The 26,131-nt window shown below is 35.3% G+C and overlaps 1 protein-coding gene across 1 annotated transcript in view; it reads right to left on the minus strand.

Moving 5' to 3' along the window:
- LOC129225679 (fringe glycosyltransferase-like) overlaps positions 1 to 26,131 on the minus strand; it is a 51,901-nt gene that overhangs the window by 14,984 nt on the left and 10,786 nt on the right. Inside the window, exons 2-7 of the mRNA XM_054860153.1 lie at positions 6,778 to 6,826; positions 6,605 to 6,647; positions 5,277 to 5,336; positions 1,850 to 1,997; positions 1,657 to 1,742; positions 784 to 854 (exon numbers count right to left, since the gene is read on the minus strand). Of these exons, the coding sequence (XP_054716128.1) occupies positions 784 to 854; positions 1,657 to 1,742; positions 1,850 to 1,997; positions 5,277 to 5,336; positions 6,605 to 6,647; positions 6,778 to 6,826 (457 nt within the window). The remainder of the gene's footprint in view (positions 1 to 783; positions 855 to 1,656; positions 1,743 to 1,849; positions 1,998 to 5,276; positions 5,337 to 6,604; positions 6,648 to 6,777; positions 6,827 to 26,131) is intronic.

Below are 26,131 nucleotides of genomic sequence, written 5' to 3' on the forward strand. Positions count from 1 at the left end.
AATTAATATTACCCTAACTGTAAATTAAGCTGACGGCGTCATGAAATATTAAATCTAGAATACTAGTCAAACTTCAGAAATCGGATGCCAGTTACGATGTATTTATTAAGGAACATAAATTTAATCTTCAGAGCGAGCGGCGAGGGGATTTTTGTCTTAAATTCCCCTTGAATTTAACACTAAATATATTTCAAAACAGAAATATGAAAAAAAAAACTTTGATGACTCAATGAAGTTATTTATTAGCAAAAAAAAATAATTAATTAATTCAACTATTTTCGTAGCAAAATGCATTTAATTTACTGATTTGCTACATGAGTAAGAAATACATTAGTAAGACAAAATTAAAATTAGCAGGGGGCGACGTGAAAATCAAACTCCGATGCGAGAGAATTAAAAACGTATTGTTCAAAACAAGATACCTCCGTCGAAAAAATGCACCGTTCACGCCAAAACCACGTGACCTCCTCTGACGTATCGCGCAGTGACGAAAGTTGGTCTACGTAGCCACAACGTGTGAAATTTAAAGTTTATTAGATTTCTCCGAGACCCCTCAACAGATCCAGACAAAATTAACATGGGACCATCTGGAAAGCATACCCTTCCAAACAAAAAAAGAATTTTTCAAATCGGTCCAGTATTCTTGAAGTAATACGAAAACACACATAAAAAGCCGCAAGCCGAAATCATAACCTCCTTTTTTGAAGTCGGTTAAAAAGTGGAGGAAGATATAAAATTTTAAACTCATTGTATAACACTTTTAAAATTCTTAACATAACTTACCAATAATATAACCCACTGTCACATCATCAGGTAACCTAATTTTTTCTCCAATACTAATAAACTTTCCACCACTGCAAAGAAAATTAGAAATCAGTTAAAAAAAAAAAAAAGTAAATTCTGTTTTACGTAAATTTTTACCAATGAACCATCAACTTTCAGACAAAAATTAGTAGCAATTTAATAGTCCTACAAAAATAACAACAAGTTAAGAGTTTTTGCTTGGAAAAATTATATCTGTTTTAAAAATTAGTATGTTGTGGTCATCACAAAAAATTCAGTCCCCCCCCCCCCTCCCTTGGAGCGATTGGCGCCAAACTTGAACCAAAGCCTGTTTACATATAGGTTCACATTTATTCCAAGTTTCTTCCAAAATGAAGCATTATTTTTTTAAATATAGCACTCACAAGGAAAACGAGAGAATGTTCGACTGTACCACCCCCTTTTCAGTTATTGACGTGAAAACAGAATCAGCTCTTGTACCCTCCAAGAGCTACTAGTAGAAAAATTGTCGTTTGATTCGGTTAATTATTTCTTGAGATATAGCCATTACAAGTGACTACGAAAAATGTTCTATAGCTCATGATGATTGACATTCACTGGTGAGTTACCAGAAATATTTGGACTTTTGCCAATGTTTTTGCTATGTGAGAGCTGATAGTCACCAGCAAATGTCAACATTTACCAGATGTAACAGACTTTCCAAAACATATTGTACTTATTTATTTTTAAAGTAATAATGTTAATTTTTAACCTAATAAAGTAAGTGTACTTTTGATATTGTACACATTACACAGGTATTTTTCAAAGGCTTTTCATTCAAAATTTAATTTTAAAACAAATAACTTGAAATAATAACAATCACAATAACAATACCTAGCAATAGGTAACATTTTTAGAGCTAACGCTCTGCTAATACAGAAGCCAGCACCACCAGTCGCGAACCAAAACGATACATTCTTCTGAAAAATAAAACGAAATATTGCATGTAAATGCATTGCAATCTACAAGATATTTCAACTCATTACAAAAATTAACTTTTCTTTTTGTAACATGAGCAAAAACATACCTGCATGTCATCCCGATTTATGATTTCCAGGGGAGAACGGATGCTTGGTTTTCCTAAATACCAATCTTCTTGAGGATTATGTTGCTGAAGCAATTTTAAAAGACGTGGTACATTAACATAATTGTCATCATCAAAATGACAAAACCATCTGAAAAATATCAAATTTAAGCTTGAGAAAACAAGAAGATCATCATTAAATGACATTTAAAAAGTTTTTTTTTTTTTTTTTTACAATACATTGGGAAACTAAAAATAGCTACAAATATTTTATATCAAGTTGATGAATTAACAGACTAAAAGGTGCACTATACTTTTGCTAATTAGGACTTTGCTCAAGATCCTTATTTTTTCCTACAAAGAATTTTCTCAGCATGGTGATGAAATATTCAACATTACAATTACATGTATAAAAAGTAATGGGATCCAGTGCAAGTGTTACAACGGCACAAGCGCTTGCAGTGAATGAAAAGTGGTATTGACAGGAAAGGTCAAAGCGTGCATGTCTAACGCGAAAAATCAAAATTCAAAGCTTCAAATATGTGTCCTCTATTGTTAAATTCTGCAGGAAAACAATATGTCAGATGAGCTGCATTCAACCATGGTTAAGCAGTGAAAGGCTTCAACTTCATACAGTTACGGCCATTTAATTTTCATATTTAGATTGTGCTTTCTGAAGAAGTGGAAGAAAATGATTTCCTGCTTTTTCACATGAAGGTTAGTGGGCTTTTGAGAAGCAAGGTCCAGCCAAGAATTTTTGAGTTGAAGGTACAAGGTACAAATGTCTGATGCTTCAAGACAACAGTTTGTTACAAGATAAATATTGTTTGGAAAAACAACGGTACATGGCTCATATTTTTGAGAATCTTAAAGAACAGAATAGAAGAATTCAAGGACGCGGTGAGATTGTGTTTATACTTGGGGACAAGCTACACAGGTCCAAATCAAAAATTCAGTAGTGGAGAGAGGAATTAGATCGTGACTCACTGTTCCCGTTCAAACGGATCAGTTACACACCTTCTGAAAGAAAAGCTATTGAATGTGGTGGCAGAACATTTGGCCTTGATTCAGAACAAAGTTTGAGCTCAACTGTTTGACTGACCTTGAAGAATATCTCAGCAAAGAACTTTCTTAGAAGGCATGAGAAAAATTCAAAGACCTTAGGAGCGACTTAGTTCCTTAAAACTAGAGTTCAGTAAAGTGTATTTGGACACATATTGGCTGTGAGTAAAAAAGAGTACATAAAAATCTATGATTACGCTATTCATGAGCTGTTACAGTTACCAATTTAAAGAACATATATTTGTTACGTGGGATTCTTAGCATTGTAAATTTATAAGAGCAACAAATATCATGTCTAGATCTTTGATTTGAAAACTTCGTGTAGCTCTCCCAAACACATAGAGCAGAATAAAAGCGCCATTATTTCTCTCAATATAGACAAAATTTGCCCAGTGGTACATTAAGTTATGGTTTGGTACTTTCTGACTGTAATAAGCACTAAAATTCATGAAGTACTTTAATTAGTTTGCAAAGAATATGAAATAATTGAAAGATTTCAAATATTTAAAAGATTTGTTGATGAATTCTTATGGAAATGCAGTGTTTTCCTCTTTGTGCCCTTGCTTTAACAAGCGAACGATGAAAGCATTGTCCTTATTGACATATGAAACTTGGTTCAGTAGAGTTCATCGAGCCAACTATCAGATGTGCCGTAAAGTCAAAAAGGTTGAGAAGCACTGCTGTAATACACAAGTTACAGCACATTTGGTTTATAATAGTTCTTCCTTGTGTGCAGCGGCGTACGCAGACAAATCAGTTCGGGGGGGGGGGCTGAGCTCGAAAGTCTTTGAGCTGGGGGGGGGATACTTATGAACTGTAGCTAAGAAAGGTTCATGTATCGCTTTTCTGATATCAATACGAATGTAAGATTTCAAAAATACATCATAAAAAAAAACTTGTTCTTTATTATAATTTTTATAATTAATTTTGAAAATTTCGGGGGGGGGGGGGGCTGTAGCCCTATCAGCCCACCCCCTGGGTACGCCACTGCTTGTGTGTCAAACTCTCAAAGAAAGCAGCATAAAAAAAAGGACACAGAATCATTGCAGAACTTAGATACATGGTGTGAGTGTTTTACTAAAAAGTTTTACTTTCTCATTTAGCTGGAGAACCATATTTAAGCTTTAACCAACATTTAAAATAATAAACGCTTCAATAATTTATCTATTAGGGATCAGTTTATTTTGTGTTTCTTTCTGCTATACGACAACTTCAAAGAAGAAAAACAAAACCTACACTGATGTTGTATAAGAAGTTTTCTACATACTTTAAAAAACACTTCAAAAATTCAATAAGGGAAAAAAAATTAAACTTGAATGAATATGTAATTCTTGTAACCAAAAAAGTTGTTAGCAGTCTATTGTTACTGTTAACAGATGATAAACAGCCATAATGAGGAGGCAGACTACGGTAACATTTACAATAGGGTTGTTTCCAAAATTTTAAATGTATTTTTCTCTGAAAGAGCATGCTTAAAAACAGAGGATTTGACCATTTTTTAAATAGTTTGAAAGTTTAATATATTTTTTTTAAACTTATTTTAATCGATGAGCAGATTCAATTTCAATTTTTACGTTTCTGTACATGACATCACAAGTGATGAAATGTCATTCACTCATGCCATTAGCAAAAAGTGCAATATTTAATTTGCTTCTTTACTCACATGTAGTGGCAACAATATGGTTGATAGCAAGCGTAGAGTGCAATATTTAATTTGCTTCTGAATCATCGTAAGCTGCAATGCGCCAGTGAATTAGCGCCAAAGTTCATCACTTGTGACATCATAAAGACCACGCCTTATTTGAAAAATCGGACATTTAAAAAAATTAATTAAAAATTAAACGTTTTTAAAATATAAGATTTTCTTCGCTCCATGTTATTTTTTTTTTTGCTCATTCTATCAACTTCAGCGACTAAAAATAGTACTTTTGACATATGGAAACCCTCATTCTTCCTACTCATAAAACCATTCAGAATTGATGTATTTTAATATGGCAGAATTATAACTATTCAGACCATTTTTGGAAAAAAAGTAATGATTTTGATTAATTAAAGGCTTTTTGCACCTTTGGCAGATCAGGTTGCCAGCATTTAACCATCAATTTATTCAGAAGGAAAAACATAGGGGAAAAAAATTGTGGCAATACAAAGTTATCTCCCCCCCCCCCCCCGGCTCCACAAGAAAAAAATATATATAAGCATAATGATACTTATAATCTTATAATTCTTTCAAATTACAGTGAGATATACCTTTACACATATTTTTTCTTTCTTTCTTTACTCCTCAGCCTTTATTAACTGATTCAGAAATACCTTATGAACTATTTTGGAGACTAATTCAAAATGCAGAAACAATCCAGTGACTTACTTTTTAGCACTTTCAAGAAAGGTGTCAAATTCTACAGACATTTTGCAGCACAAAGCTTTCCTGTAATTAAAAAAAAATACGATATAAAGATACAAAGTCATATAAGATGGTATATTTGAAAAATCTTGATTCTGAAACTAGCTTCAGACATGTATGACAAATCATTTAGAGAATGCAAAGCACCAATTTGAATAATCGAATTGAAAGCAGGAAAACCTAAGTCACACAACATGATTTTGCTTTTACAAACTGATTTATTTTTATTTAAAAACTTATTTTAAAGCATGTCTTTATAAATAAGAAGAGTTTCGTTTTTCCTCTTAATACAATTTCTCTTCAATATTAGTCAAAATTTAATTTACACTAATAAAGTAAGATCTGTATCGGCAAAAGACTTCTATTTTATATAAACACATTTTCAATTACAGACTTATTGGACGACTGTCCTAACAGGCATTTTATGAAGTTTATGAACTTTTTATTGAAATTATTGCAAATTTATTCTGACATACATGAAGTATTTTAGTTTAAAAAGTTGAGAGATTGATTTATTGGTGCGGCAAAATTTCAGAATTTTTTTCCAAACAATAGAAAATCTAGATCTTTTAAAACACTAAAAAATATATATACTGACATTTTTATTTTGCTGTGTAGATAGTTAAAAACTTTATTGACAGTTCAAGTCTGGCTAAATGAAAAGCGACTGTATAAAAGCAACAATTAAGAAAATTTGTAATCGAGGAAACAAACCTTTATAAAAAAAAATCGCGATTAAAAAAAAACTACATCTCTTCATTCAAGAGTAGGGAAATTTCTGGACATTCTTGAAACACCTTTATTACATTTCTTTCTTTTTAAAATATTTTACACACATTCATATATTTTATACTTCTTCAAAAATGTGGTTGAATCTTCCCTATTTTTCTCTGAGCATTTTAAATTTTCACCTACTGTAAAGAATGGAGTCAATAACAAAGGAAAATAAAATTACGCTTCTTAATTTGTTTTTTTAATTTTAATTAATTTTTAGCTTAAAAAGGGTAAAATAATTAAGGGTCTCAAAAAGTGCCAAATTTGGGAGTTCGAAAGTGCAATAATAACTTTTATCTTAATGCTAAGTTTTACAAAATTCAATTAGTTTTTTGCAAAAAAGGACTCTTGGAAGAATTCTCGGAATAATTCCTGCAAATATATTTTGGTCAAGATATGCAACTATTATTTAACTTTCATGGTACATTGTTACAGTAAAATTTGACCAGCTAACATTAAACCATATTATAACAATTATTGTTATGAAGAGATCAACTTATCAATAAACATAGCATTACCTATTGTGAGTGGTTGAACAATTAGTATTAATGAAGTGACCACCTAAAACGGAAAAAAAATTATTTCGTAAAAAATCGATTAATCTGATTTCAAATTAAAACCAGTTAAACCAATAAGTTCAAGCAAAATAACATTAATAGGAATAATAAAGAAAGAAAGGTTCTCTTCTTACGTGTCTTTGAGAAAAAAAGAGGATCGTCCGCATCACTGAAGAAGTATGTCTAAAACGTAAGAAAATATGCATTAAAATTAATCATACTTAAATAAACAAAATTCAGAAAGAAACATAGAAAAAAAAAACTCCATTGAGAAGCAATGCATTTTTATCAATGCATATCTATAGAGTAAAAAATAGTAAATGGAGGGAGGAAGTCCAATGGTTTGCTTAACAAAATTTGAGATAACCCCCAAGTCATGTGACTCAGCAACGACGAATGGTTGACACGAAACTAACGAAAGAAACCAGATTTCGTCCAGTGCTTAGTTTTAGTAATCTATCACGTGTCTTGGGATCTCTGCTTTACAAATGAAAGTCTTCACTCCCTCCATTTTATCTCTTCTCAATGGCATATCTATAGAGCAGAAATTAGTAGAGAAAACTCACTGAAAATTGCTAATGAAATGATATGCACATTGAGATTTATCTCTTCTCAATGTGCATATCATTTCATCAGCAATTTTCAGTGAGCAAATAAAAAATCTGAGACACAAATACACGGGAAGCACGTTTTTTATTTGTTACAGTAAAACCTGTAAAGTTGACCACCTTTGTAAGTTGACCACCTGTCTATGTTGACCGCGTTTGTCAGGAACAGAATTAGTCCTATCTCATATAATAAAGGAAAACCTCTGTAACTTGACCACCTCTCTATCTTGACCACTAATGTATGCCAAATTTGAATTGAAATATTGTAAAAAACCCTTTGTAAGTTGACCACTTGGTTTATTTTTTTAAACTTTCTTTACAAAATTATTTTATTATATTATTTATTTATTTATTTATTTATTATTATTATTATTATTATTTTGATAGCTTTCCAAAAATGTTTTGAATGCTTTGATGAGAGACTAGCATTTTACTAACTAACCAGCAGCATAAAGCTTATGCTGCTCTTTATTCTCCAAACTTGTTTTTCATTTGTTGTTCTATTTGAGATAGCTTTTTGTACTCTGTTCAATGAAAATTAGGTGTCAGTAAAAAAGTTCAAAGTCTTTTCTTTTAGCTCCAATATGTTGCGGCAATACAGGAATTGTGCTAAAAAGGGCAGGCCAGGATCTATACATTTTGGGTCCCCCTGCAACAAAATATGTAGGGGCCCTCCTTAGTGGCCAGCAGTGTCTTTGTAAAGTGAATAAGTTTTAGTGCTTTTTTTTTTCTATTTTTTCTTCAATTTCTAGGACCGTTAGCCCCTTTAAGGACACGGGCCCCTTACTCTGCATGTACTCAGATCTGGGCCTGCTAATGAGTAAAGTTACATGTTTCTGGTGCAAGGGATTAAGAGATAGGACATCTTAATTTTGCCTTTATGAACTGGGAGAATCGCGCTTATTGCTCTTTGTGCTATAATTTGTACAAAAAAGGCTTGAAAAAGAAAGTTAGTTGAACTTGAGATTAATAAAAAGTATGAAATATTACATTAAAATTAATTGAAAATGGAAAAAGCCAGAGAAAATTAGCCGGCACATATGGAATTTCTAAAACTGCAGTGTCTAATATAGTTGAAAACAAGGAAAAAAATAACAAAATTATTTGAATAATATTTTTAATTATTGTTTCACTTTCAATAATGTTAAACAATGAAAGTGAGTTGAACAGAAAGAATAAGGATGAATTACTCAAAAAATGAAAACATGGTGCTAGAAATGACAAAAAAAAAAAAACATTACCACCCTTTATAAGTTGACCACCTGTCTAAGTTGACCACCAAAGTACTGCACCGCGAGTGGTCAACTTACACAGGTTTCACTGTACAAAAGAGAGATGCAATGAAAAATAAACACAGATTGGTTCAATCCCCCCCCCCCCCCCAACCTCCGCCATCCAAGATCGTTTATCAATAATATTAAGAGCACCAGATTTTTCTGTGTATGAATCTCCCACAGCTCCACAGCACCAACATTTTTTTTCTTTTTTAGAACTATATTTCTTTTTATTTATTAATTTTTCAATTTATTTGCTAATGTTTCTTTGCCATGTCTCAACATTTTTCATTCCATTGCATTTGTGATTGGTAAAACAGGAGTCACAAGCTCCACTGCGACGTGACTGATGCAATTCATAAAAACTTTATTTCCATTCCCCCTTTTTTTTTTTTTTTTTTGCAGACGCTAAATCTTTTTGCATCATATAGATGTTTTTTTTTTTCTTTTTTTCCTTCTTCTTTTTCGCGAACGTTAATAACGGGCATTTTGGCAGAGTATTTAGTTCAGGAAGTTTAATTGAAATCATGGACGTCTATTTCAAGAAAACCATCCAATATCCTTTTTGCCAACTGCACAGCATAAGTTATTTCAGTGGGGTTTTGAGGATGGATATCTTTGTTGTTATTTATTTGCCGCCTGCCTTGTCTAGTGGTCAGAGAAGTCTGCTGCGACAGAAGGTCCGGGTTCGAATCCCGGATCGGGCATGGACGTACTTTCTCTCTCCTGTCCTTGTCCTTTCTTTGTGTGAATGTGTTAGTGTGCTGTGAATGGTTGCCTACCCTATAAACGGGTCCTTACAGTATGTGTGTACTGTAGAAGTCGGACTTCACACCAAATTACGGTACAGTTGGAAAAGTGAAGCAGCGTACCTCAAATTGCCAGCCTAGCTCGCACACGACAACAACAACGTGTTATTTATTCGGAAGCGTTATTTTTACAATTTTAACATACTTTTCCCAACACTATACAATACAGTTGGAGAAGAAGTGAAATCATTTGTGCGTATTTTTACTATTTCTTTTGTTCTTTGAAGAGTTTCTATCTCAATAACGAAATATGATTTGAATGTCAGAAACAAATTTTTTGTACTATTTGAATTAGTTAGAAAAATATTAATTAATTAAAGTTAACTTTTATCAATTAATATTTTTCAGGTTTTATTTATTTACTTCTTTTTTTAGTGATTTGTTCTTGGTATGATTGAATATCCAAACTGAGTCATACACAGTTGTCTATGAATCCATCCATACCATCCTTAAGAATAACAGATATGAGAGGCCCCGTGTCAGCAAATTCTGCTCCAGTTTCATTTGGCTGAATCCATTCCCAGGCACAGGTCACGACGTCCCCTCCGCCCTCCTCCCCCATCGGTAGTGGTGTCAAGCGAGAGGTCGAGTCACCAGATTCTTTGGGCAAAGAAAGATGATGCCTCTTGGAAGGTTTTCCCCGCACGATTTCTTTTTTTAATGAGAAGTACGATGAATGCATTGCGCTTTCACACATGAAAATGAAGGGAATGTGCACAAAAGAATGAGGGGAATAGCCGAATAGTTTGGAATTATGTAACAACCTCAAAAGCTACAAATTAACGAGTTGCTGCGGAGGTGCGGAGACATCATTTCGCTGAACGTGCAAAAAAGGGGGGGGGGAGGGGAAGGGGGAATTCAGGGGTGATCAGGCGAATATGCTGTAACTCTTGATATCTTTGAGCAAAAGATAAAAATTCGAGGTATCAACCATTGAGAAGAATTAAAATGTAGGGAGTTTAAGTTCTTTTAGTGGTCTTGAGAAAATTTCTATGTTAAGAATTATGTTCGTGAACTGATACAGCGAGAAAAATCTTACTTCTGAAACTGAAAAGATTGATAAATTAAAACATTTAGAAGACAAAAGGTAACTTCCACCTTCATATTCCGTCTTATCCCTTTTCTATGACGCTAAATACGAAGTCAAGTTAAAAAAACCGTCTTCTACCTTAAATTATTGCTCTCCAAGAGTGGACTTAAAGGGGTAAGGATGAAGCCTTACCGGGGAGTCAGAAGCCGGGGTCGCCATTTCAAAATTCTCCAGGGGGGGGGGGCAAAGTGTACATACTCAGCACATTGTTTCGAAGAGCAAGGTGTTGGGGGAGGGGGGTTCTGCAGGGAATGTGAGTTATAATGTATTAACTAATTTGTCAAATTTATTGGAATGTGCGACAAGCTTACAAATCAACTCACATGATGAGCGGAAACTTAGAAAAAATTTCACTGATAATTTACAAGTGGAAAAACAAAACTATAAAAGAACTTCTCTTTAGACAAATAGCGCCTTCTTGCAACGAAAGAACATGCTTCCATCACGTACATTCTCACGAGATTAAGAAAGACAAAGACGAAAATGGATCAATGATTCTAGTCCATTGAGATGATGGCCAATACGCGACCTGTTACGGCCCATTGAGATACGTAGTAATGAAGATGCTTCTTACATGTCCAGTAATTTACGACGAGGTCATTACATAGGCTTTAAGAATCAGACCAATTGATTCAACAGATTGCAGCTGCTTTACCAAGAAATCCAAATGCAGATTCTTGGCATTCAGCCAGTGCTCAGACCGAGCAATGGCCAGTGGGTTGTTTTGATATGAAACATGTGCACGTTGTTAAATGTATTTAGTTGGAAGAAAAAGAAGACTACTTTTTGACATGAGGACAAGTCCGGTAGCTGTAAAAAAATATTAGCTTGATGAATGCGTCCGCTAACGGGCGCTTCTTACGTTACTAACTAATGAAAAAGAGAGAGAATAAAATAAGAATATATTTAAAACGTAAGCAAGTTTTCTTCAGAACGGAAGGAAAAATACTGTGAACGTAAAAAAATATTAAAAAACGTAATGGAAAGATTCCGAACCTATTCGTTGTGACAGTTTAACACCTGTTTGACCACAGTTGAGCAACAACAGAAAAAAATACAACTGATTTTGTAGAATAGGCTAATAAGAATTTTAAGTTTTTTTTTTTTTGTTATTTTTTCATTGAGCTAAATCAAATTATAATTTCATCGTAAATTGTTAATGCTATTAAAAATGTTTGCGTGCACTAACATTCTTTTTTCATCACAAAGATGACTTATAAAATTTATGATTACTGAACTGAAATGAGACACAAATCGAATAAAAGTTCATCAATCAAAAACGTAGCTTCGGCTTTTTTTTTCACATAAGATATGAAAAACGAATCAAAAAACAAATGTTGTGCAGGTGCACTAATTGCTGCATTTCATCAACTCTCTAAAATAAGCTAGCACTTATTGCATTTCCAAACTTGACATCAATACTATCATATCATTAGATTTTAGATTGATATCTACAAAGAGTCTATATACGACATAAACCCAAGGTTGCTTTGAAAGATGAATAATAATCAGCAGGTTTACACACACGTGCATAAGAAAAACAAAAGCGACTCCGTGAAGAGACCACGAAATAATCAAATGTCGCGACCCAGCTAATGTCATTTAATGACCATGGTTAGGCAGTGGATTCGTCACTTGGGTAACGTCGCCACAAGATAAAGCTCTAAATTTAATTCCTGCGGGACTTCATTTACCCATCATTTTGCAATCATTTCGGCAATTAGTCATGAAAGCAGCGGCCGGGGAACAAATCCCTGGGCATCTTATTTTAATGATCACTGTCGCTGCGTTCTCGCCTCCGGCGACTCTTGTTTTTCTAGTCACTGGCCTAATATTTTTATTTTATTCCCCCCTCTCTCTCTAATTGGAGTTTTGCGTGCCACTATTCGGCATCCTTGCCCAAAGCTAATGACTGACTTGCCCGATCTTGTTGATGGTAATCAGAATTTAAAGTACGGTTTTCCACAAGGAGCGAAAGAAGTCGGCTATAGGACAAAGTTAGAAATGATCCGCGCATTTGTTTCGGGGGTCAACTGCTAGATCCTGGTACCAGCCCCCCCCCCCTTTTTTTAGGCGACAAAGTTATTGGATTAAGCAAAATATCCGCTAATAAAATTAAACAACAAAAAATGCTCCATTGTGTATTGCCAAGCAACAAGGACGGATACAAGGGAGGGGCGATCGCCCCTCCCTTAAGGGACCCTGCATCGGCAATTTTTTTCAAATTGAAGTTTAAAACGGTTAAAACAGAAGACAGAGGGCGTACAGGCGGGAGGGCGCATCGGCTCGTGGGGCCGATGCGCCCTTCTGCCCCTTAAGACGAACCTTGCTGATGTTAAGAGGACGAGTTAGGAGGCCTTTACCCGGGTATTTTGCAAAATTAAGTCCTAATGACGCGATTGTAGCATTTCAGTTAGTGTTAGGTGAAGAAAAGGGTTCAGTAACTTTCCTGCTGGTAATTTTTCGAAGATAAAAATTTGCAAGAAAAGCACTATTTTAGACTACCTTCGACCATATTAGGAGGAGGGGATTTCGAAACTTTCCCCAGGAGTTAAAACGAAATTGAAGTTCTAAAGAGCAAATGTAGAATACTTTATTCTATGGAAAAGGAAAGGAATACTTTCGGGGAATCCACGGATAAATCTGTATTATTTTAACTGTGTCAGATGAAAATGATGTGGAGCCCCCCCCCCCCCCTTCCCCCCTCTGAAGAATGTGAAAATTCGGAAACTAAAAAATCAACCGTCCCCTCCTTAACCAATTTCTGGATCCGCCCATGCCAAGGACGGATACAAGAGAGGAGCAATGGGGGCGATCGCTCCTCCCTTGAGGGACCCTGCACCGGCAATTTTCCTGAATTGAAGTCATAAAATGCAAGTGTTGGCCCTTTTTGATGACCTTGGAATTGAGTTCCTATCTCCCTTCCGGAAACTTTTTGAAATTGCAGTTTCAAAAAGGAAATTTTAGACGATCTTTGGCGATGTTAAGAGAAGTTTCGAAGCCTTACCCCATGCATTTTGCAAAATTTAAGTCTTAAAGACGCTTTATTGTAGGCATCTAAACTATTCAGTGTTAAGGGAAGAATGGGCTCAGTGACTATCCTCTGGTAATTTTTTGAAACTGAAGTTACAAAAAGCGCAATTTTAGAGGACCTTCGATGATCAACGGCAAAACATTTGCTTGGAATTATCACAAACTTGAGGTTCTAAAATATAATTTTAGAATACCTCTTCCAACGGAAAAGGAAAAAAATAATTTTGGGGACCTCCTTGGCTAAATTTCGATAAAAATGCTGTGACAGATCCCCCCCCCCAAGCATATGTATAAAAACCAACCGCCCCCTTGAAAACTTTCTGGATCAGTCCATGTCCTCAAAGCAAGCAACGAATGCTTGATCGGATAATTAAAGTACCGGAATACATTTTCGGAGTATCCTTAACAGAATTTATTGAAAGTAACCTCAATTAAGAGAATGAACTAAAAATATTTTTCTAGAAAATATGTTTAGAAATATGGGAAGGGAATGAGTTCATTGATAACTTTAAAAGAAACATATTCAAGTCAAACAATCAGGGCCGAATAACCTTTCCGGTGGTGGTTGTCTGACTTGAAATGTGAGATCTGTCTCTTTATCCACAGACACATAAATTTTGTACAAAATCAGATATGTATTAGTTATGTATATTATAATAAAATAATTTCATAGCTATTAGTCGAATCACATGGCCTGGAGCAAAATTGTTGAGATTTTTAGGTTTTAATGACAGAAAGTTACTAATGCAGTTTTTGTCCCCTCTTGTTTTGACAAGCTTTCTCAGCGGGGAAAAAACATTTAAAAACAGAAACTGGTCCTTTTAAATCTAAGTTCTAAAGCCATCCTTGCGCCTCCCCCCCCCCCCAGTGCACACATAATTTAAGAAACAAAATATATTATTATGTTTTATCTAATGAAATTGAAAATGACTGAAAAACAACATATTTGGTTAGATCCAAGTCAAAAGTGCGCGTAAAAATAGAGTAAAATTGCAACCGTTAGGGGTCATTCATTAATTACGTAAGGATCCCGAGGGGAAGGGGGGGGGGCTTCAAAACCATTCGTACGTAATATTTTCCAAGTCGATATTTTATATTAGAAATTGCGCGGTCAAGTGGTTTGGCAGAAATCATATTTCATTTGCAACTGAAATGTAAAAAACGTTATAAGATGATCTGTTTTTCTTTATTTGTTTTACAAAGAATGAACAGTAAAATATAATAAAAGAAACGCACTATGTGTGGTATGTTTTATTTTTAATTAGTATCGCATCATATACAAAAACATGTCGAAAAAACATTCAGTCATTCTAACTTTTTAGTTAATATTTCTTTACACAAAAAGATTTAGTTTAATAATAGTGAATTTAATAACGATTTCAGTAAGGTAAAATTTGTTATTTTATTATTTTGAAAAACGAAATGGAATTTTACGAAAGAACAGAAGGGATGGGTGTGAAAAATCTTACGCACCGTTATATGGGGTGAGGGGGATCAAAAATTGCCAAAATCCTCCTTACGTAATTAATGAGTGACCCCTTATTATTTGGGAGCCGAGCTGGAGCCGCAATACTCTCCCCCAAACCATTAAATAAGCCTCCGTATATACACATTCAGGCCCGCGCCAAGCCTGATCAGCGCCGCCGTGCAAATGTTTTTGAGCGCCTTTGGGGCTTAGAGAAAATTAAGTTTGCACCTGGGGTGAGGTTTTGTAGACAAATACAATATGGAAAGAGATATGAATCTCATTAAATTTATGGGGGGAAAAAAGTGTAAATAGTTACTTTTGGAATCGAGTTCAGTAGCTCCTCCATTTTGGCATGCGTATAGAAATATTTTAGACGTCAAAATTAACGCCTCTCTCATCTGCAATTGATGAATGATGAACCAAACTTTTATGCCTGTCATAACATGACAACAGAGTACTGATTATATTTCTAAATTGAAGTATAATATTTCTAATTGAAGTAGTAAGAGCTGATCCAGGAATTCTTCAAAAGAAGAGAAATTGCGTGCTTTTAACCTCTATTTTGGAAAAACTACAAAGAAGAGTTTCCGAAAAATCTCCCTCTAACATCATCGAACATCATTTAAAGTTGTATTTCTGGAGCTGCAGTTTCGAAAAAATGGCAAAGGGAAGTGCTAACCTAATTTCCTTCCCCTAACGTTACCAAAGACGTTTTACAGTCGCGTTTTTAAGATTCGATTTTGCAAAATGTTGCAAACCCCCCGAACCTTTTCTTTCTCTAACACTCCCATGATGAAATTCCGTTTTTAGAGCCCCACTTTGAAAAATTTGAGAGTGGAGAATTCCGAACCTCATCCTTAACGTCACCAAAGATTGGCCCGCAACAGCTCTTTTAGGACTTCAATTCCGAAACATTTCTGGTTTAGAGTTCCTTTAAATTCATCGAAAATTGTCTCGAAACTATTTTGGCACTTCAGTGACGAAAAATTTCCAGTAGAGTACCTCATGGGATCGCACCTCTATCTTACCCAAGAGTATAATAATGAAGCGATATTCCACCCTCTGACACTGCAATCCTTTTCGGACAAACCAATTATTCTGAGATAGGGAAACGTTAAAAAGGCATTGAATTTAATATCTAAAACAAATACATTGTCCAAAGCTCTTTTAAATTTAATACACAAAAAGTTAAAGAAAATGGGGGGGGGGGAGAGCGAGTAACCATGGTCAAACAGATTACTTTTCGAATCTAAAAAGTTAATATAATTTATTGTCTGCAATGTCTAAGAATTATATGCACACGCAAATGTGCTTGGCTTTTTTTCTAATGTTTGATAACATGAAGCAGTCGAATTACCACGAAAGATAATTAAAAGTCACAAAAAGACATTGCACAAATTATAATACAACATATTCGCCGCAAGAACCAAAATGGGGAATAGCAAAGTTCTTGCGCCTGGTATGCTCATGCTCAACCTTGTGTACTGTAATAGACATTCCGAAATAGCATTGCACGGCTCCACATGAGGAAGAAAAATGCGAAAGTACGCATAATTAGCATCATGTGTTTTCAGTGTAAAATATTGCGCTTTTGAATAGCATGCTTAGACACAACGAGGTAATAATTGTTTCTTTTAGATCGGCAGTCCAGATTGCTTGTTTCAATTCGCTATCATTAGATAAATGAAAATTTCAATAATATTTTTTAAGTTAGATTTTTCTCTCCGAATGGATAATTTTTGATTTGTAGATTTGTAGAACTGGGCGCCTATTTGACTCTGGCGCCGTCGTGCTCTGCACGACCTTGCACATAGGAACGGCTCGGCCCTGTACACATTCTTCACATAAAGATGAATAAAAAGTAGTAGAACTGAGCTCCCCTATTAACAAATAAAGCTCTGCTTCAAGGTACTCCGAATTCGGTTAGCAAAAACAAACAGCAGAGAAAGAAAGAAAACTCAACAAATAACATTCCATTCAAGAAATAGTCAGTTGAACATTTAGCAATAGAAATTACATTCACATTTTAAACGCAAGAATGTTTACCCCCAAAGAGAGAAGGAAATCAACCGCATCATCGAGTAGGCCAAATAATAAAGAACCAGGGAGCCTATGTGATGTTAAAAAACATCCCCCGACTGAATGCACACACTTCGTTGTGCTGATTACGTTTTTGTGCCTTTTCGAGCGTAAAATGGAATCGTAATAGCACTTCCTGAGAACTACGCAAGTGTAACCATTCTTGAAGTTCCTTTCATGCATCGGAAGCAGGGTTCGCCAAACCGGGCCCAGCCCCAGGGTTGCCAGACGTCCCGGATTTCAAGGGACAGTTCACTGGGACAGTCCCGTATTTTGAAAAATTGTCCAGCGCCCCGGCATAGGCGGATTTAAGATCAAGTTCCTGGGGGGGGGCAGGATTTTTTTTTTTTTTTTTTTTTTGAGCAATATTAGTTGTAATCAAGGCTGGATTTAGACTTTATATGGCCCTAAGCTGTTTCAGCTTTTTGGTATCTTTTGTAGACCCGGACAACTTTTCTGTAGCAAAAAAGGTCAAAGTGCCCCCCCCCCCCTCCCCACTATGTTTTATACGTATAGGTAAATGATGGGAAATGGTGTAATTTTAAGTAGGGAATATACCCAATTAGATATACCAAGTAGAATATACCCAATTTTAGCTGGTCCTGAGGTTTCTCCCCCATAGGAATTTTTGTAAAATAGATATAAAATTCTGCATTTTGAAGCCTTCTACAATTCGAACCACAAAGATCTCTGAAAAAATAGCAAAATACTCTATTGCCAATTACGATAATACACAATGAAAATCGTTTTCGGGTGAACAAATCAGTGGCAGCAGTCCTCAAAGAGAAAAAGCGAGGGAGAAAATAGGATTATATGTTTTGTTATTTGCTTACATTGGGCTGTCGGTTCAATTCAATTAGTTTTTGGTCAACCCTGTAACCCACCCACAAATACAACAATGAATTAAATACAAAATGATCAATAGTAAAAAATGCTTTTAAAAAATGGTGTACAGATTTAGAAAATAGATAACAGGAGAGTACAATGCTGCCCATTTGTACAATTCATAATTTATACACTTGATAAGAAATTAAATTGAAGCTCCCTTTACTTAGGAATTTCAAAGACTCATCTAACCCGTTTTAAGAACTCGAAAGCAATTAAAATTATTTAATTACAAGCAGTGCAGAAAACGAAAAGGAATAGAGGTGGTATTTCCTCCCCCCCCCCCCCCCATGCTGAACAGATTAACAATATGCAGTAGAAATAAGATAGAAGCAAGCAATACAAAATAATTTCCAAAATACTGCACTGAATTTGGGATTAAATAAACAGCAAGATGTGAAACATGTGAGCCACAAAAATTTATCTCAAATACTATGTTACAAAAACGTGAGAACCATGATTTTTACATTTTTGATGCAGGATGAGGCAAGAAACTGAATTTAACATATTTCAGCATTTATTCCTCTACCGTCTATCCCCTCCCATTTGTTATAAATGTTTAATTTTATGGTTTGTATCCGTACTTTTCCAAAAATTTTAAGGTTTTCAAGCACTTTAAAATGATTTATTTTTTGAAGTCCTCCCCCCCCCCCCTTTTTTTTTTTGGTAAGGAACAAATCGTGAAATTTTCTGGAGTTGAGGGCCTTCAACAAAGCAGGTGTCCTAAGCTATTATATAGCTTGTTTAGTTTATAGGAAAATCCGCTTTTTTAAAATCTTTGTTACAGTTTCTAATTTGTTTAAATAATCCTTGATTATTTTAAGTATTGCAGCTGAATACATAGTTCGTTCAGTCAATATTTTCACTTATATACTTGCTCTAATAGCTTTCAGCTCAAAGTAGTCGTTTTCAACACATTTCAGCATACCAGTAACCGCATTACTACTTGTAATATATTGTATGGATTTCCCCCCCCCCCTCATGGACCGATTTACACACCTGGGTGCCCCGGGCACTGACAAAGATGGTGCCCCCCACACAAAAAAAATTAAGGTAAGTGTGTGTGTGTGTGTTGGATATTATTTTGATAGAAAGAAAACTTTAAAATATCGATTTCATACGAAAAAAGTTAATAATTAAGATGTTTTGCAAAGAAATCATTTATTATAAATCTAAATAAATTTATGGTTTTCATGTTAGAAAATTTTTTACAGTTGCAGATGGAAAAACTATGATACAAATGGTAAAGGTAAATCATAATGTGCTTTCTGCGCATCAATGATTCTTTATATATTTTCTCCTTTGTTTTCTTGTAGTAAATTCATCTGTAATGTGCTCATAATCAAGTTTTAGGTCAAACTTCCTTCTATTGATAATAGAGCTAATAAAGGTAATTTACCATCAGAAATGAGAATACGCAAAGGACATTTAATTCTCTTCAATAGCGAAAATTATCGTTCGTCACAATAATTGGCTAATATGCTTTCATTTAATAAAAAAATTATCAAATGACAAAAAAAAAAATTTCCCTTTAGTTAGAGGCCCCGCACACTGGTCCCTAAAAAAAAATTGACGACAGAAATTTGGTGCCCCCTTTCCTTTGGTGCCCCGGGCCTGGGCCCCAAATGCCCTGCCGTAAATCAGTCCCTGCCCCCCCTCCCCCAGAAAAGGACAGTCACTGTTCTTTTCATTTTCGATTCTGAACTATTCAAAAAAGAAAAAAAAAATCATGATTATTTTCTTTTAAGATTTTAGAAGGTTTATTGTTACTATGTATAAAGTCCTAACAAGACTGGGGGGCCCCTTCGCCCCCCATGCGTCCCGGGGAACTTCCATACGTGACGGCTGAAGTCCCGTATACGTATTCCAGGTGATAAGGGGCCATCATTAATTACGTAAGGGTCTCGAGGGGGAGGGGAGTTGGAAAAATCTCTACATACCCTTACTTTGGGGGGAGGGGAGGGGGGCAAACCCATTCTTACGTAATATTTTGAAAGTCGATATTTTACATCAGAAATCGCGTGGTTTAGTGGGGATCATATTTCATTTGCGTCTGGCAGGTAAAAAACGTATTAGGATTAGCTATTTCTAATTTGTTTTACAAAAAATGAGTAGTGTGAAATACAATAAAAGAATGGCACTATGTATGGCAGGTTTTATTTTTAATTATTATCGCATCATATACAAAAAATTGTCGAAAAAACATTCAGCCCACACTTTAACCTTTTAGTCAATATTTCTTTACACAAAAAGGTTTAATTTAATAATTAGTGAATTTAATAACGATTCCACGGATGTAACACTCGTTATTTTACTACATATTTCGAAAAAAAAAAAAGGAGTGGAATCTTACGTAAGAATAGGGGGGAGGGGGTTGAAAACTCTTACGTACCCTTACATGGGAGGGGGTCAAAAATTGCCAAAATTATCCTTACGTAATGAAAGAATGGCCCCTAACAATATTTTACAGAACGAGACATTATTTTAAGAGAAAAAATAAAGTAAACAAAAAATGTGAAATTATGAGCAATAAGAAAATCATGTGGCAGCAAACAAAAAATGTTTTCGTTTTGATTTGTATGCTTTTGTTTTGAAGGGAGATTATCATGAGGAGCCGAATGGTTGCTTCTTCCTTGCTCATTGACTAATATTGGAAATATATCTCTGCGCATGCATCGTCATTCACAATGAAAACGATTTTTATACCTTGATAGGCGACAATTTGTTTGGTTAAATGACAAGGGCGCCCATATGGGGGGGGCAAGTGGGCTCAAGCCCCCCCCCCCAGAAATTAGAACTTTCTTGCTTTTAGTATTTTTTTCTTTGCAAAAATGTAAAATCAGTTTCCATGGGGAAAATATCTGAGCCCAGCTTACAATTTTGCATATGGGCGCCCTTGTTTAATGGCAGTATAGGTTTAATGTTTTGTTGAAATTGAATTTACAGCGACGTCTCAAAAATACGTCTCCCCCTCCCCCCACCTTTTTTCACTCCTAGCTTGTCCCGTATTGACTGTTCCTAAATCTGGCAACCCAGCCCAGGCCAAAAAACCCCACCTGGGTTCTTTCGGGTTGGCCCACTTGAAAAAAAAAGTCAGTTTTTTTTTTCTTTCAGAATTTACTGCATACGGAAAACAGTTATTATTTTCAAAAATTACTATCTTGCTTTCTGGGCAATTTATTTTAAGTTTAGTACGCTGCGCGCCAAAAAAAAAAACTTCAAAATGCTTCCGACACTATTTGCTGATTCTTATGTGAAATGACCCCCTGAATCAAAATATGACCACCAGTTTCATCACAGCCTACGTTTTGGAAATGTCCCCCCCCCCCTTTTTTCCCCCAGTTTTTGCCGTTATTTTTATTCAAATGGGTAGGGAACATTCTATCAACCATTAACATTTGAAGAAATTTGGAAAACTCATGAAGGTATTCCTCCCCCCCCTAAAATATTTTTAAAAAATCCTCAAAAATAATCTTTTTTTTTCTAGGAATTTGTTTTACATTTTTTCATTGATTTTTCAGCATAACATCAGAGTATCAGACGCACTCCTACGAGCGAAACTCCGAAAAAAAATGTCACGTCGTAAAAAAAGATTTAAAAAAAACATTGAAATATTGGAACTGTGGCAAGTTAGCTTTTCACGAAAAGAATCTGCTTTTCGCGAGCTCCAAGAAAGTGGCGACGAATTGTTTTATCTGGACTCAGAAGTTAACAGAGGCAGATTTACAAAGAATGTGCCGCGTATATGCTGAGCTAATTCTCCATACTCTTCAAATACAAAAAGAAAATAATTGAAAAAAAAGAAGGGGGATTAGATACTCAAACGTTTTTGGATATAAAAATACTGGACGAAATTTCAGGAAAATCCTGGAATTTCCTTTGCAGGTGTGATTATTTCTTCGGTACGCTTGAAGAGACTTCAATTCGAACGTAATGATAGTGTCATAGAAGACTCAGTCCTAGTTTTGACCAGAGTGTCATGAAAATAGTAATGATTCGTTTTTAATATTGAAGAAATATTTTCGTAATTTTGGACAGACTGTTTTTTTTTTCCACTCGGATGGGCCGACCTCACTGGCATTCAAAGGAGTGCCTGCATATAGATGAGGTTTCAAATTAAAATAGATTACTGGACGACAAAAACTTAGCTACGCCAATAAAAGCCACCCTTCAATCGGACATTGCCAACAACACTCTTTCAGGGGCACAACCAGATAGGAGAGCCCCTAACCTAATTGGCACCCTTGCCGAGTGCCTTTGTCTGGAAAGAGGGCTCCATGACAATCGTAAGGGTTCACGCTAATGGTAAGGAGTTTCTGAAGAAAAATATGTTGATACCAGGGGTCGATTCAGATATAAATCGGGTCCGCTTTGCGGCCTCTTTCAGGGGCGGATCCAGAAAGAATTCTCGGAGAGGGCCATTGGGAAAAATAAGATGCTTCGTAAAAGTTTTGAATTTTACGAATATTAATATAAACCACCTTTAACTAGAGCTTTTTTTAAGGAATTTTCACTAGGCGGCGCAAGTTTAACATAAAGGCTGTAACCTTCCCAATAATTTTCCTGTTTTCTTAACAAACGTGTGCATATATCGTGGCCTCAAAGTTGTATTCCTGTAATCACTACTGTGTTCTGAGGCGACTGTAGGACTGCTGATTTAAGAGGAAGCTGATATGAACCAATCCTAGGTAGGGGGTAAAGTAAAAGGGGTCCGGGGGAGACCGGAAAATTTTCGAATTTGTAGTCTTAAAAACGCATTTTAGACAATCTTTGGTAATGTTAAGGAAGAAGAGGTCTGGTGGCGCTCTCCTGTCTATTTTTCGAAATAGTAGCTCTAAGAATGCAGTTTTAGACGATCTTTGATGATGTTAGAGGCAGTGTTGCCAGATTGGGGGAATTTTCCCCGTTTTGGGGGAATCTGGTGCTCTCTGGGGAGATTTTGGGGAAATGGGTTTTGAGGGGAATTCTTTGGGGAAAAATGTTTTCCTTGGGGAAAACCTGGGGGAAAAAGATTTTTTTTTCGTATTTAAATTCGCGTCAAGAAGTAGTAGGAACATTGTGTATCAAACAGCGTCGGGTTAGTTTTGCTCAACTTTATGGAATTCGCATCTCGCATTATGTGGAATATTATGCTATGGAATTCGCATTAATGTTCTGCGTGAGTAACTAGTTGATACGTGAAACAGGTAAGTATAAGTGTGATGAAAAGTGTTCTTGGATAAATTTATACAAAAATCATAATTTAAATGTACAACATACAGAAGCAGAGTAGTAAATGCGAGTAGAAAAAAAAATTTGGTTAATTTCTTATCTCTCGGACAGGCGCTTGTATTTATGACTAGTGGCACTCGCACGGCTTTGCCCGTAGTAGAAGAAAATTAAAAGGTCTTTTGGTCCCCCTGTATATTTACAAATAATGCATGATGAATTTCTCGCCAATTGGCTTGCCCACGTTACGGTTCCACGTTATGATAACTTGGTAATTTACTCGTCCATCCTATGATCATTTTTCTCGGGAAAATGTTCTTAAAATTGGAATAGAAAAAGAACAAAATCAAATTTTCAAAAAATCGCTTAAAGGTGCACACGCCCATGCTACAAACTAATTCTTTGACAAATTTCATGAAAATCAGCCGAACGGTCTTGGCGTTATATGCGCGTTAGAGATTCTGACAGACAGAAAGAGATCCGGACAGAGAGATATCCAGACAGAGAGACTTTCAGCTTTATTATTAGTAAAGATAAAGACAAAAAAAAAAGCGAAAATGTGAAGAAAAAAAAAAAGTTGGGGAATTTTATCAGAAAATTTGGCTATTTGGGGGAAAAAAAATTTCAAGAGACAAAAATATTAGAGGAAGTCGATTCATTTTATGAAAATATTAGTGGAAAAATAATTTTTGCATTTGGGGAATTTTGGTAGAAAACATCGCTTCTTGGGGAAAAGTTGGAAGGGAACTGGGGAAATCTGGATTTGAATATCTGGCAACACTGGTAGAGGGAACAGAGATTTGAGGGCCTATCTAAGGAAATTTCTTATTTGTAATCTTAAAAATTCATTTACACTGTCTTTCGTAACATTAAGGGCTCGGGTGCAATTTAAGCTAGGAAAGAGGGTTTAAAAACTATACATACTTGAAACTTCCTCAATGTGGTTTTATGGCTCCCCAGTTTTTATTTTCTTGTTAGACTTAGAGGAATAATAAGGTTTTTTTAATATATATATATATATTTAGCTCAAAAAAAGGTTTTTTACTATTTTTGAAACTTTTTCAGGGTGGCCGTGGATCTCCTCTCATTGTTTTCCTTATTGTTAGACTTTGTATGTATTTTAGAGAAATGTTTTGCATTTTTGCTCGAAAAAAGGTGGATTTTAACTATTTTTGAAATTTTCTCGGATTCGCCCATGGCCTCTTTACAAATTCACTATTGGATTGATTTTCGGTCGGACCATATGTAACTACAACAACATTTTTACAAAAAGAAAAAAGTTCAAAAATTTATTTTTTCACAATATGCGGACCGAGAAATAAAAACCTGGATCGATCCCTGATACATGACCATGTGAGGATTTTTGAGAATTGAAACCCTATCCAGTTCTACTGTATTTTTGCGTATAGGATTGCAAAACAGGATCAAAAGTTATTTTGACTGAAATCTGTTCGAGAAAAGAATTGCTCGCAATAGGATCTCTCTGGTTGGGATTTTTTGCGAAACCTAAAATTAAGCTCATAAAATTTCCATAATCGAGGAAGAAAACCCGTGATCATGTTAATAAGAGTTCTTACACTTTTTTTTTTTTTTTGCAATTGCTACTAATGCAGTCAGTCAATAATTAATGCTCAAAATGACAAAGCGAAAAATTATGACACTAAAAACTAAAATTGATCTCTCAATAATAATTTCTTCGCAATGGGGTCGACGAGGGGCTATGTCAGCCAGCCTAGACAGAAACTGGGGGTAAGGCTTCCCACTAAACACTTTAATGGCGCAGTCTGCGCCATGACCCCCCCCCCAGGTGGGCACCCCTGACCCTGTGTAATTTTTAAAAAATCGGGTCTTTCTGAAGTTCAGGAATCTCTTTGTTATTCCGCCGGATCTGAGTTGATTGTTTTTAATGTAATGCATTGAGGAAAATGGAGCACTGCTTCGGAATACTTTTATAAACGATCATTCGAAATCTTCCTTGTATTAACCATCACGGAGAAAGAAAAAAAAAATGAGTCAGCAGAAAATGAAAAGCACAAAGCGCGCATGCAAGCAAGTCGTAAATTTCAAACTGCAGACATGTTGCGCTAAAAGACGGGAGGGAGAGAAGAGAAAAAACTGGAAAGCCTCCCGTCTGGGCTCAAATGCAAGCAAGAGGGGTGGTGACTGTTACCCAGTAGCAACAAGTAGCCAGCTACCCAAGTTGATGCCTGCGGGTCGAATACCACAGTAATGAAGGCGCTATCCGGTTCTGATAATTTTCGTTCTTAATTTCGTTTTTTTTTGTACTTTTTGAAGTTGGGCCGAGTTGAACTTGAATTTGACCCCGATGACTGGTTTCTAAGAAATGTCCGCGTCGTGTCGTTTTACTTATTTTCGCTTTCTTTGCAACCCTTCTTTTTTTTTTTCAGATTCTTTTTCACTCGTGTTTCTCAGCTTCGAACGTGAATATAGCGTTATGAAGAGAAATGAATTAAGCATGCCAAACAGTTCAAATATTGATTGCAGACATGTTACATTTATCAGTCACTTTTATGCACAGTTAATAGGTAAATCGTAAATCAATATTTGCTAAGGGGGGGGGGGGGCAATTTTTTTCTTCATTGCTTTGCATGAAACAATTCCAAAAAGAAAAGAGTCCTGTTCCATATGTTTCAAAGAAAAAGTACAATAAAAATATAAATAGTAAAAAAGTGCAGATATGAAATAAATATTGCCCTTTGCTTTTTTTTTTTAAACTATTATTTTCAAATATGTGTAACATGAAATGAATGCAAAAAAAAAAAAAAAACACTTAGAATATTGTTACAATTATTGTGATTTATAAAAAAAAATGCTTTTAAATGACATGGGGTAAGTTAGTCCAGTCCAACGTGCCCTGCAAAAAGTGGAACAACGCATCCCACGTTCTTGGTCTGAAAAAAATGTCATAACTTCTTTTCTTTGTGACAAAAAATTCAAAAAACCGCAAATAATTGTGAACTAAAAAAAACTACTTTAAGAAGTGGTTAAATTTTCTTTTCTACAATCTTGATGA

Source organism: Uloborus diversus, chromosome 7 (genome assembly GCF_026930045.1).
Source record: "Uloborus diversus isolate 005 chromosome 7, Udiv.v.3.1, whole genome shotgun sequence".
Lineage (NCBI taxonomy): Eukaryota > Metazoa > Arthropoda > Arachnida > Araneae > Uloboridae > Uloborus > Uloborus diversus.